At 41.9% G+C, this 13,041-nt stretch overlaps 1 protein-coding gene across 2 annotated transcripts in view; it reads left to right on the top strand.

Annotated features, from left to right (window-relative positions):
* Positions 1 to 6,430: 6,430 nt before the first annotated feature.
* pbx4 (pre-B-cell leukemia transcription factor 4) overlaps positions 6,431 to 13,041 on the top strand; it is a 371,833-nt gene continuing 365,222 nt past the window's right edge. Inside the window, exon 1 of one of the 2 annotated variants that reach the window (XM_067973182.1) lies at positions 6,431 to 7,109. In XM_067973182.1, coding sequence (XP_067829283.1) covers positions 6,931 to 7,109 — 179 coding nt within the window. In that variant the 5' untranslated portion in view covers positions 6,431 to 6,930. The remainder of the gene's footprint in view (positions 7,110 to 13,041) is intronic. The other variant, XM_067973183.1, reaches the window with a different exon arrangement.

The following is a 13,041-nucleotide window of genomic DNA, read 5'->3' on the forward strand; positions in this document are numbered from 1 at the left end:
CCACAACTGCCTGGCTGGACACTGGTAGAGGAGTTTTCCCACCTGTGCTCTTGCCCGTGTTGGCATCAGCTTCCTCTCTCCCCACCCCAGCAGCAAGTCTCCGTGCCTGAGCCACATCACTGCTGATCCAATGTTGATCACTAAAACAGATTATCCGGTCATTATCTCATTGCTGTTCATGGGATCTTGCTGTGTGCAAATTGGGGTCCTCAGGGCGTCAAAGGCGCTATAGAAATGCAAGGTCTTTCTTTCCTCTACAGTCTGACATGCGCTAGTGAGTGTATAAATAGGAGGATAGAGCAGATGAATGTGTGGCTGGAGAGATGGTGCAGGGGGGAGGGCTTTAGATTCCTGGGGCATTGGCACCAGTTCTGGGGAAGGTGGGACCTGTACAGGCCGGACGGGTTGCACCTCAACAGAACTGGGACCAATGTCCTCGCAGTGAGCTTCGCTAGCGCTGTGGGGGTGGGGGGAGGTTTCAACTAATTTGGTGGGGGGATGGGCACTGGAATGTAGCATTAGAAAGGGGAAACAAGGGGGCACAAAGGATCGGGAGAGAAAGATAGCACTAGAGCAAGAAATAGTACAGTATTAGGTGGGATCAGACTAAGAGAGAGTACAAGAAAGTCTAAGACTGGTTTGTGTGTAAATGCACGAAGCACGGTAAACAAGGTTGGTGAGCTGCAGTCACAAATTGCCACATGGGAATATGATGTTGTGGCGATAACGGAGACCTGGCGCAAAAAGGGGCAGGATTGGGTACTAAATATTCCTGGATACAAGGTGTTCAGGAAAGATAGGGAAAGAAAGAAAAGAAGGGGGGGGCAGCAGTATCGATTAAGGAGAATATTGCAGTACTAGAGAGAGAGGATGTCCTGCAGGGGTCAAGGACAGAATTTATTTGGTTAGAGTTAAGAAACAATAGAGGTGGCATTGCACTACTGGGCGTATTCTATAGGCCACCAACTAGTAGGAAGGATATAGAGGAGCACATTTTCAGGGAAATTACAGAGAGGTGCAAAAGCCATAGAGTAGTGATAACTGGGGACTTCAACTATCCTAATATAGACTGGGATAACAATAATAATATAAGGGGCAAAGAGGGGGAAGAATTTTTGAAATGTATTCAGGATAACTTTCTTGACCAGTATGTTTCTGGCCCAATGAGGAAGGAGGCATTGCTGGACTTGGTTCTAGGGAATGAGTTGGGCCAAGTGGAGCAAGTGTCAGTGGGGGAGCATTTAGGGAGCAGCGATCATCGTATCATAAGGTTTAGAATAGCTATCGAAAAGGACACGGACCACTCTAAAGTAAAAATACTCAATTGGAGGAGGGCCAATTTCAGTGGGATGAGAGCAGATCTGGCCCAGGTAAATTGGAATCAAAGATTGGCAGGCAAAACTGTAATTGGTCAGTGGGCAGCCTTTAAAGAGGAGATGGTTCAGGTACAGTATAGGCACATTCCCACGAGGCAGAAAGGAAGGGCAACTAAAGCCAGAGCTCCCTGGATGACAAAAAAGATAGTGAGTAAGATGAAATGAAAAAAAGGGGCGTATGACAGATGTCAGGTTGATAACACAAGTGAGAACCAGGCAGAATATAGAAAGTTCAGAGGAGAAGTGAAAAAGGAAATAAGAGGGGCAAAGAGAGAGTATGGGAATAGACTGGCGGCCACCATAAAAGGGAATCCAAAAGTCTTCTATTGGCATGTAAACAGTAAACGAGTAGAAAGAGGAGGGGTGGGGCCGGTTAGGGACTATTTTTTTAAATTTTTTTATTCGTTCACGGGATGTGGCCGTCGCTGGCAAGGCCGGCATTTATTGCCCATCCCTAATTGCCCTCGAGAAGGTGGTGGTGAGCCGCCTTCTTGAACCGCTGCAGTCCGTGTGGTGACGGTTCTCCCACAGTGCTGTTAGGAAGGGAGTTCCAGGATTTTGACCCAGCGACAATGAAGGAACGGCGATATATTTCCAAGTCGGGATGGTGTGTGACTTGGAGGGGAACGTGCAGGTGGTGTTGTTCCCATGCGCCTGCTGCCCTTGTCCTTCTAGGTGGTAGAGGTCGCGGGTTTGGGAGGTGCTGTCGAAGAAGCCTTGGCGAGTTGCTGCAGTGCATCCTGTGGATGGTGCACACTGCAGCCACAGTGCGCCGGTGGTGAAGGGAGTGAATGTTTAGGGTGGTGGATGGGGTGCCAATCAAGCGGGCTGCGTTATCTTGGATGGTGTCGAGCTTCTTGAGTGTTGTTGGAGCTGCACTCATCCAGGCAAGTGGAGAGTATTCCATCACACTCCTGACTTGTGCCTTGTAGATGGTGGAAAAGCTTTGGGGAGTCAGGAGGTGAGTCACTCGCCGCAGAATACCCAGCCTCTGACCTGCTCTCGTAGCCACAGTATTTATATGGCTGGTCCAGTTAAGTTTCTGGTCAATGGTGACCCCCAGGATGTTGATGGTGGGGGATTCGGCGATGGTAATGCCGTTGAATGTCAAGGGGAGGTGGTTAGACTCTCTCTTGTTGGAGATGGTCATTGCCTGGCACTTATCTGGCGCGAATGTTACTTGCCACTTATGAGCCCAAGCCTGGATGTTGTCCAGGTCTTGCTCCATGCAGGCTCAGACTGCTTCATTATCTGAGGGGTTGCGAATGGAACTGAACACTGTGCAGTCATCAGCGAACATCCCCATTTCTGACCTTATGATGGTGGGAAGGTCATTGATGAAGCAGCTGAAGATGGTTGGGCCTAGGACACTGCCCTGAGGAACTCCTGCAGCAATGCCCTGGGGCTGAGATGATTGGCCTCCAACAACCACTACCATCTTCCTTTGTGCTAGGTATGACTCCAGCCACTGGAGAGTTTTCCCCCTGATTCCCATTGACTTCAATTTTACTAGGGCTCCTTGGTGCCACACTCGGTCAAATGCTGCCTTGATGTCAAGGGCAGTCACTCTCACCTCACCTCTCGAATTCAGCTCTTTTGTCCATGTTTGGACCAAGGCTGTAATGAGGTCTGGAGCCGAGTGGTCCTGGCGGAACCCAAACTGAGCATCGGTGAGCAGGTTATTGGTGAGTAAGTGCCGCTTGATAGCACTGTCGACAACACCTTCCATCACTTTGCTGATGATTGAGAGTAGACTGATGGGGCGGTAATTGGCCGGATTGGATTTGTCCTGCTTTTTGTGGACAGGACATACCTGGGCAATTTTCCACATTGTCGGGTGGATGCCAGTGTTGTAGCTGTACTGAAACAGCTTGGCTAGAGGCGCAGCTAGTTCTGGAGCACATGTCTTCAGCACTACAGCTGGGATGTTGTCGGGGCCCATAGCCTTTGCTGTATCCAGTGCACTCAGCCGTTTCTTGATATCACGTGGAGTGAATCGAATTGGCCGAAGACTGGCTTCCGTGATGGTGGGGATATCGGGAGGAGGCTGAGATGGATTATCCACTCGGCACTTCTGGCTGAAGATGGTTGCAAACTATAAAGGAGATCTACTCATGGAGGCAGAGGGCATGGCCGAGGTACTAAATGAGTACTTTGCATCTGTCTTTACCAAGGAAGAAGATGCCGCCAGAGTCTCAGTAAGGGAAGATATAGTTGAGATACTGGATGGGCTAAAAATTGATAAAGAAGAGGTACTGGAAAGGCTAGCTGTACTTAAAGTAGATAAGTCACCCGGTCCGGATGGGATGCATCCTAGGTTGCTGAGAGAATTAAGGGTGGAAATTGCAGAGGTACTGGCCATAATCTTCCAACCATCTGTAGATATGGGGGTGGTGCCAGAGGACTGGAGAATTGCAAATGTTACACCCTTGTTCAAAAAAGTGTGTAAAGGTAAACTCAGCAACTATAGGCCAGTCAGTTTAACCTCAGTGATGGGGAAACTTTTAGAAACGATAATCCGGGACAGAATTAAGTCACTTGGACGAGTGTGGATTGATTAGGGGAAGCCATCATAGATTTGTTAAAGGCAAATCATATTTAACTAACCTGATAAAATTTTTCGATGAGGTAACAGAGAGGGTAGATGAGGGCAATGCAGCTGATGTGGTGTATATGGACTTTCAAAAGGCGTTTGATAAAGTGCCGCATGGTAGGCTTATCATCAAGATTGTGGCCCATGGAATAAAGGGGGCAGTAGCAACATGGATACAGAATTGGCTAAGAGGCAGGAAACAGAGAGTAGTGGAGAATGGTTGTTTTTCGGACTGGAGGGACGTGTACAGTGGTGATCCCCAGGGGTCGGTGCTGGGACCACTACTTTTCTTGACCTATATTAATGACTTGGACTTGGACAGGGCACAATTTCAAAATTTGTAGATGACACAAAAGTGGAAGTGTGGTAAACAGTGAGGAGGATAGTGATAGACTTCAAGAGGATATAGACAGGCTGGTGGCATGGGCAGACACGTGGCAGATGAAATTTAAAGCAGAAAAATGTGAAGTGATACATTTTGGTAGGAAGAACGAGGAGAGGCAATATAAACTAGAGGGCACAACTCTAAAAGGGGTACAGGAACAGAGAGATCTGGGGGTATATGTACACAAATCGTTGAAGGTGGCAGGGCAGGTTGAGAAAGTGGCTAAAAAAGCATAAGGGATCCTGGAATTTATAAATAGAGGCATGGGGTACAAAAGTATGGAAGTCATGATGAACCTTTATAAAACACTGGTTCGGCCACAACTGGAGTATTGTGTCCAATTCTGGGCACCGCACTTTAGGAAAGAAGTAAAGGCCTTTAGAGAGGGTTCAGAAGAGATTTACTGGAATGATTCCAGGGATGAGGGATTTCAGTTATTTGGATAGACTGGAGAAGCTGGGGTTGTTCTCCTTGGAACAGAGACGGTTGCGAGGAAATTTGATAGAGGTATTCAAGGGTCTAGACAGAGTAGATAGAGAGAAACTGTTCCCACTGGCGGAAGGGTCGGGAACCAAAGAGCAGAGATTTAAGGTGATTGGCAAAGGAACCAAAGGTGACATGAGGAAAAACTTTTTTACACAGCGAGTGGTTAGGATCTAGAATGCTCTGCCCGAGAGGCGGTGGTGGAGGAAGATTCAATCATGGCTTTCAAAAGGGAACTGGATAAGTACTTGAAAGGAAAAAATGTGAAGGGCTACGGGCAAAGGGCGGCTGAGTGGGACTAGCTGGATTGCTCTTGCATAGAGTTGGCATAGACTCGACAGGCCGAATGGCCTCCACCTCTGCTGTGACCTTTCTATAATTCTATGATTCTATTCTATATACTTTGCACCAACTCTTCATCTCTGTGCTTTTACTTCCATTGAGTGCTTTTACTTCCATTGAATCCCTTTCCACAAACTACTTACTTTCTTCTTTAGCATTATAATTAAGATAAGCCACACAGGCAAGGTAGTAGCGAAAGCCAAATAAAAAAGTAAAAGTAACCCTTCCCCCTCAGATATTCAAGACTGGAGAGGAAGACAGACGCTCTGTAACATTCTCTCCATTTATTTTTTTCTCACTAGGAGAGATGCACTAGTATTGTATAAACTGAATATACATTAGTGACAGGTGATTTATTGAAAGTAACCCACTTACTGGTGACGGGGACTGGTTTATGCAACTGGAGCAACTCGTTGGTTTAGTTTCTGTAAACCACTAGTCCCTGACATCTATCCCCTATTTAAGTGTGTGTAGATCATTCTGGCAGTGGTTTTACATCTTGTGTCTTATCAGCTAAAAAAACTACTGGGACAATGAGGCTCTGTTGTCACCTCCAAACATTGTAGGCACATTATCTGACTGACCTGAATCAATGATTCTGCCTGAGAGGCGAAATGATTTCTCGTTTTATATATATATTTTAAAATCTTATCTATTAAAACATTTTTGCAGTGTTGCATTGCAAACAGAAATAAAACTGCAAAGAAAGAAAACTTGCAAAAATAAAGTATATGATGGAAATTGATAGTTTTAAATAAAAACACTTCTGAGCACTTGCACCTGCTGTGCTTGTGACTTATGTGTGCATACTTCACTCAATACTTTATTTTGCGTAAACCATCACTCAAATGTCGTGCATCCTCTCTCCAATCTGCCAATCACTTGGTTTGGAAATGAATGAGAGCCACCAGCAGCATCAGAGCAAAATAAAAACCCCACTTGCAACAGAAAGAGCGGTTGCCTAGCAGCAAGAGCTGCCAATCAACCAGCACCGTTCCACTGCCAATCACTCTTCCCTTCAGCGGCAACCCTCGCAGCCTGTCGCCTAGCAGCGGCATCTGTCAATCATTCCAGCTGTGGGCGGGGTCAGCGACCTGCAATCTCGGCGACCAACGACGCGAGAGGGGGGCCGTCCATCAAGCCAGCGCCCGCCAATCGGGGAAGAGCTCTCTTAGCAACGTTGCCCCCGCCAATGACGCGAGGCGCGGGATTGGGGGGGGGGTGGGGGGAGAGGAGGCGGGACGCCGACGACTCGCTCGAGCGCATTTTCTTCCCCCACCCTCCTCCTCCCCCCTCCCCCCTCCCCAGCTCGCGCCGTCAAAACAGTCGGGCTCGCGAGCTCGGTGTTTGAGAGAGAGAGAGAGAGAGGGAGGGAGATCTCTCGTGTGGGGGCACCGGCGCTCGAGCTGCGGCGGTTTAAATTCAAATCGCTTCAACGTTCGGTCGGCTGGTGTTCGTGAGCCGCGGGCGGCGGGGAGTCAGCTCGGTCAACTCGGCGGGACGAGTATATTCGACCGTGTGGTTATTTTTTTTTCCAAAAAAAACATTTGACGGGATTTGTGGATTTAAAAAAAAACAGCGAGAAGAAGAAGAACATACTCTGTGACATTTCACGGGGTTTTTTTTATGTGTGTGGGGGGAGGTGATTTTGTTTAGAATTATCTATCACCCCCCCCCCCCCTCCTCCTCTTCTCGACTAGCTTTTCTGATCACTTATATATAAGTGTCTTTGTGTGTGTGGCCGGTGTGTGATGGAGGACCAGTCCCGGCTGCTGCAGCCTCACCCCGGGGTGGCTCTGGCTGTGCATTCGCTCCCTCCTCACTCCCAGGCGGACGGAGGCGACCCCGAGGGACGGAAACAGGACATCGGAGACATTCTGCAGCAGATCATGACCATCACTGACCAGAGCCTGGACGAGGCGCAGGCCAGGTCAGTACACAGTACTTTACCCCCCCCCCCCATCCCCGTACCTTCACCAACATTGTCCCAGCTGATCCATCAGTAAAAACCACCCCCCTCCAAAAAAAATAAAAGCAGGATCCTCACAGAAAAAGTTTGCTTTCAATTCCAAATATTTAAACTAAGCCGCTTTTATTTTGCAGTTTTATCAGGGGAAAAAGAAGTATTTCAACTTTCTCCAATCTCAACAATTCGTTGACTTTTTTTGCCCCCCTCCTCAACAAAAAAATTCTTCCCCCCCCTCCTTTTTATTGTGTTTTGTGCAAAGTTTATTCATTTCATGCAAGGACACAAAATCCACTTTGCATAAAACAGGGAAAATTAGTATTTTAAATTTTTTTCTGAGGGAGGGAAAAAGCCCTTTCTATGAACAATACTGACCGACTTTTACTCAATAGTTCGCATTAATTGAAATGTATGAAGGTGTACAACCCCCAGTATTGTAAAGAGGGGGGGGGGGAGTCGATTTTTGTCTGGTGCTTCGTCCAAATCACTTCAAAATAATAAAAAGTGAAAAATACAATTTTTTTGCAGTACAGTAGTGGAAAGGGAGACGTGGGCTCTCGCTGTGACTATAGATTTACCTTCGGGTCTTCGGACGAAATAGGTACGCACCTAAAATGGTATTAGAGTTAGTAAATGTTCCCATTGCTCGGGGGATCTCGGGTACATTTGGGTCCATAACTAAAAGGTTTAGCCAAATACTAATTAAATTTCTATTTGGCTAATGTGCCTTTTGACCTTTTAATCAAATTGGCTAATGGGTTTGTGAGAACGAGGACAGCAGCAGGCAAAGCATCTCTGACAATTGGCAACGTTTTGTAAAAAATGTTTCGAGTTGCAAGTAAATGGACTGTCGGATAAAATGTAGTTTGTGCAAACTTCCCGAGGGATTGAAGGAAAACAAATAAGCCGTAGTAAAAGTTTCTCCAAAACACACTTGGCGACTGCAATCTCTATGTTGTTTGAACAAGCTGAATAAGTTGCTTATTACACGAAACTGATTATTTTGGTTAAATTTAAAGATTTTGTGTTGATATTTTTGCAGTAGTTTTTTTGGCAACGAGGGAATTTGGCTCCTTTAGAATTTTATGAATTTTCATGTAGTGTTCACATGCACAAGACAAGATCGAGATTAGTAGTGAAAAACATTTTTGGAATCTATAGAATGTAATGAAACTACCATGTATTTTTATGTTTGCAAACTACTAATTATTACAAACTACTAGTGACAATTAATTTTCTTCAAAAATATTTCTAAATACATTGGTCATACTCCTGAAATTATTTGTTGAACATTTTTTCATTTATCATGATCTGAACTAGTGTTTATGACCTTTTTTATTTTTCCGCAAAAGTATTACAGCTTTACTTTTGACAGTGCCACTCCATTCTGAGTTTATTGACAAATGTTTTGTGAGAACTAATGTAGATATGAAAGTAAATGTGATCATTGACTTAATTAAAATATATATGAAGATTGTTTTTTAAAAAAAGACTTGCCAGCCCATTAGTGGCACAATGTATATATTAAAAATAAGTTTGCCGTTGCATAGTTTTTTCCCAAGTTCTTGTATCATGCCCTGCATTTTCTTGCAATTACTAACAGCAGAGGAAAGGGAATTGTGAAGAATTAAGAGGTTATAATCTTCCTGGGTTTTCCCCACAAAGCGTGGAGCTGTGCATCAAAATTGGAGGTTGCCCTAAATGCCAAAATTGGTGCTGTCATTACCAGTCATTTCAAATTGAGTTGGAGGGATTTAAAGTGGTGGAACACTCACTTAAGATGATAGAGACAAAGTTGCCAGTAGGCTTTTCTGTGTGGTTCAGAGGGACGAGGCGATTCCACTGGCAACGCAGTATTTCTGTGCTATATTTGAGTGTACTTATTCTATAGTAATTGCACTATGATTTAGATGAGCATGATGATACCAAAAGAATCCATAAATTCTCTTTGCACTTTAATCCTTTTGGCTATATACTTTATAGAGCAATTAATTGATTACAAATTTTAATCAACAGATAATTATTCTATTCATCAACTTGTCATGAAGCCAGTCAGTGTTGGCATTGTGACTGGGATGGGATATGAGATTAGGCAGTGGGAAGTGAAGTGGAGCCAGGACCCTGCTTGCTTCGAAGTGAAATGAGTGAAGCTTTGAGGTGTTATAACTTATTTACATCCTTAGTTCTGGTTCTGTTTTATAGAAAACTGGCGATGTAGTTGCAATACCAAAATATAGAGTGACTTTTTTATTGCTAATTCATTTGATTTGGTGTGATATTCATGTAATATAGTGCAACCAGAAATATTTCACATTGTAAAATTTATAAATATTTGGCTAATTTTTCAAGTAATTGACTAAGACAGTTAACCATTGCAACAAATCTGCTATCAAAGCCATGGCTATGTGGCTTATTTCAATTTTAAAAGTCAAGTTGTAAAAATATAGGATTTCAGGGTTTGAAAATGGGGATTTTTATTAATTGTTGGTAAATAATGGATGTCAGTGTACTTTTTTTTGCTGTAGTTTCAAACTTGCTTTTGGAAGTCACAGACTGAATTTGTACTTTGCATTTTATCTAGTGTCCTGTTAGGCTGTATAGCATACCTTAAATCAAAAGCAAAATACTGCGGATGCTAGAAATCTGAAGTAAAAACAGGAAATGCTGGAGAAGCTCAGTTCTGATGAAAGGTCTTCGACCTGAAACGTTAACTCGGTTTCTTTCTCCACAGAAGCTGCCTGACTTGCTGAGCTTCTCCAGCATTTTCTGTTTTTATTATAACATACCTTAAATTGGTTTAGATTTAAAATATGTTTGTAATGTTCCCCATCGCCTCCTTTGAAAGGTCTGTTTTGTTAACTTGTGCAATAAAATATTAGTTGAACAAAAAGGGTATATTTGTGTATGGTGTTCTGCAAAAAAAGGACACATTTAAATCTTTCAATTGGTCTATATTAACAATCAGTATATTTCTATTGGGTTTATCTACATTATTGGCTATGTTTGAGCATAATATGTATAATTATTTGCCATAAGTCGTTAGTTGTGGTTTTCATTTGTTAAGGTAAAGCTTGGTGTGTATTTGGGTGACTCTTGATACAAGCTTACATGCTTTATCTTGTGTTTATATAAATGTGGAAAACATTTTGTCTTCATCTGATTACATTGTATTGCAAATTATTTTGTATTCTGCACATTGAGATGGTGAAAAGATCTTATAACAAATTGGGCATCAGCTTCTTCTGTTTTTGTGACCATGGTAGGCATGTTGATCTTTTACTTCTCATAATATTTTTATCCCTCCCTGAAAGTAAGGAGTAAAATTGTTGGTTAGAGATTTTACCACTATTTAGTTCAATATTGACAACACTGCAGTATTACTAACTACACATTCAGTTTAAAAATTTTGGTTGCCAGACTCAACTGTATGTACTGAAGAAATTGTCACCATTTATAGTAAAGTGCTAGGAAATTTGTATTTATAACTAATTTAAAGAATAGGAGGAGTTTGCTTGATGTTTGCTTTTACTCGAGCATTGTAATTTTAATGCTTATATGCTGAGTCCTGTTTCATATTGAATTCACCATGAAATTTAGTCTTGGCCCTTTCATTTGCATATAATAAATTGCAGACTAGCTGTTGGTAGTTATTTTCAGCCTCTTCACTCTGATACTGCTGACATTTTCTGCTGGCTAAATACGCGAATCTAAAAGGAAGAATAGTTGATTTGCATTTTAGAACATTGTAAGGTGCAAATCAAACCAGTTGCAAAAAGCAAAACTACTTTAATGAGTAGAGACTGTAGGTTTTGGAACAATTAGTTTCTGTGGCTGACAACTATAGTTTGTTTTCTTTCCAACCAAAACTGAATTGAGGTTAAAGTGAACAGTTTGTATGTGACTTCCAGATAGCTTTCTTAGCCACCTCTTGGTGTTTGGTTTGCTATTTCATTAATGTCTACTATCATTTTACTTACACTGGCATTCTTTGTATTTTACTATGCGTTATATGCTTGTGTTTTTATAAAGAGTTGTATTGTTGGACCCATTTGTTGTTAGAGGCCATGTTCATGTGTATCCTCGCTATGTTATAGGCAGTATAGAACTGAGCCTGTGGTGTCTGGTTTTGCAAAATGATAATCTGCTGGAGGTACATTTAGCTCTAAGCTTTGAGGTGCTGTGGTGGAAGAAGTCCTGTGTACATTTGTATTTTTCCCTTTTAAGTTATTTGTATTTGGCAGATTGGAAATGGTTAGCAGATTTACATCTTGGCTAATTTTAATTGTTTTTTATGGTTTCAGCTGGAATGTAAGTTTATGCTTGACTGGGGAATGTGGATCTTAGTTTATTTAGTTTTTGATTTACTTCATTTTTTTTCTTTGCTTCTATACATTTCCATCAAGTAGTATGAATAGTGCACTACATCTGACCCTTTTCGCTTTTGTAAATTAAAACTCTGCAGTATTTTAAAACTTTGTATAATGCAAATAGAAACATTAAAATTATCGGCATCACTTCAAAACTTTCAGTAATTGATTTTTCTACATGGTAAATAATAATAAGCTTTCGTTTTAGTGTTGGTTAAAATGCTGGTATTTCTAATTTCGTTCTTTGATTTATTACCTGTGGTTATGGAATAGGACTGCCTTAGGTGTAGGAAGAATGCTTCCTCACAAATGGTACTTTAAGCATTTAATTAAACTTAATTGACAATAATGGGTTGGAAATAGTTCAGTTTATGCGCAAGTCTATTAGCCTGGTGTTATATCTTGCTTTCCTTTCTGATTGGTTATCTAACCTTTTCAGTTAAAATTTCGGTATGCAGTTTTAAATAAAACCATTGTACCCATTCTTTCAAGATAAGCCCCATCCTTCCATACTGTTAAATACAACCTTAGGCAATCATTGTATTTGGAGAATGGGCATAGGTTAACTGATATGGGCTTTTGTAAAATAGTGATATGGGGAGATGTGGGTATTGGAGTTTCATATTTTGCCATAAATATTCATCTCAAATGTTCATTTAAAGTTTGGTAAATAAAGGGCACTTTGAAGGATTAGAATTGAAGTGTGTCGGTTCACGGGTTGTGTATGATTTCACAAATCGGCCTTGTGCTTCAGTAAATACATCTTGGAGTTAAGAGGTTTCCTTTGTTTTAAAGATCAGATTTGTTTGTTTAAGAGTTAGTTCGTACTTGAAGGGTTATAAACTTAGTAATCCTGGCATTTACAGTACACGTTTTAAGACAAATTGCACCGAGTGGAATATTTAGCTTTTAAAGAGTTAAGATGAAATAAAAACTTAGATTACTGGGCATTAAACTTTTAAAACCGTGTTTAAAGTTTTCTTTATAGAACGGTTTTACCAGGTCATATTTCATTTAGCCTATATATAATTAAACTGCGAAAATATCAACCGCTTGTAGCAACCTTCAGCATGAACATTACCCGCTATACATATATATGCATGAATACATCATATGTAGCAGCTTTAAACAATGAGCCACTTCGTTATTTAATGCATTTTAACTGTTCCTGTAGCTGCGAAAAGATGAAAATGTTTGAAAATAACATTGTGCAGGTTTGTGCTTTAAAGGAGCGACATCAGACGCGGCATCCTGGGGAATCTAAGATAATATGGAAAGATAGTGCAGTACTGTATTAATGTTTTAGTGTTAAACCACTCCGTGACAGCACCGTGCGTTTGAGCGTCTCTAATCGGTTGTCACCGAACAAATAACCCTTTGGGCAGTTAAACACTCTTCCTTGTGCGTGCACTACAGCTTTTGTTGCGATTTATGGATTTTTTACAATACTGGCTGAGTGTAGTGTATAGCGATTTTAAGATTTAAAACATATTTTCAACTGCAATCTAATGTGTTTAACGTATTTTAGA

The sequence above is a fragment of the Heptranchias perlo genome, chromosome 37 (genome assembly GCF_035084215.1).
Source record: "Heptranchias perlo isolate sHepPer1 chromosome 37, sHepPer1.hap1, whole genome shotgun sequence".
NCBI lineage: Eukaryota > Metazoa > Chordata > Chondrichthyes > Hexanchiformes > Hexanchidae > Heptranchias > Heptranchias perlo.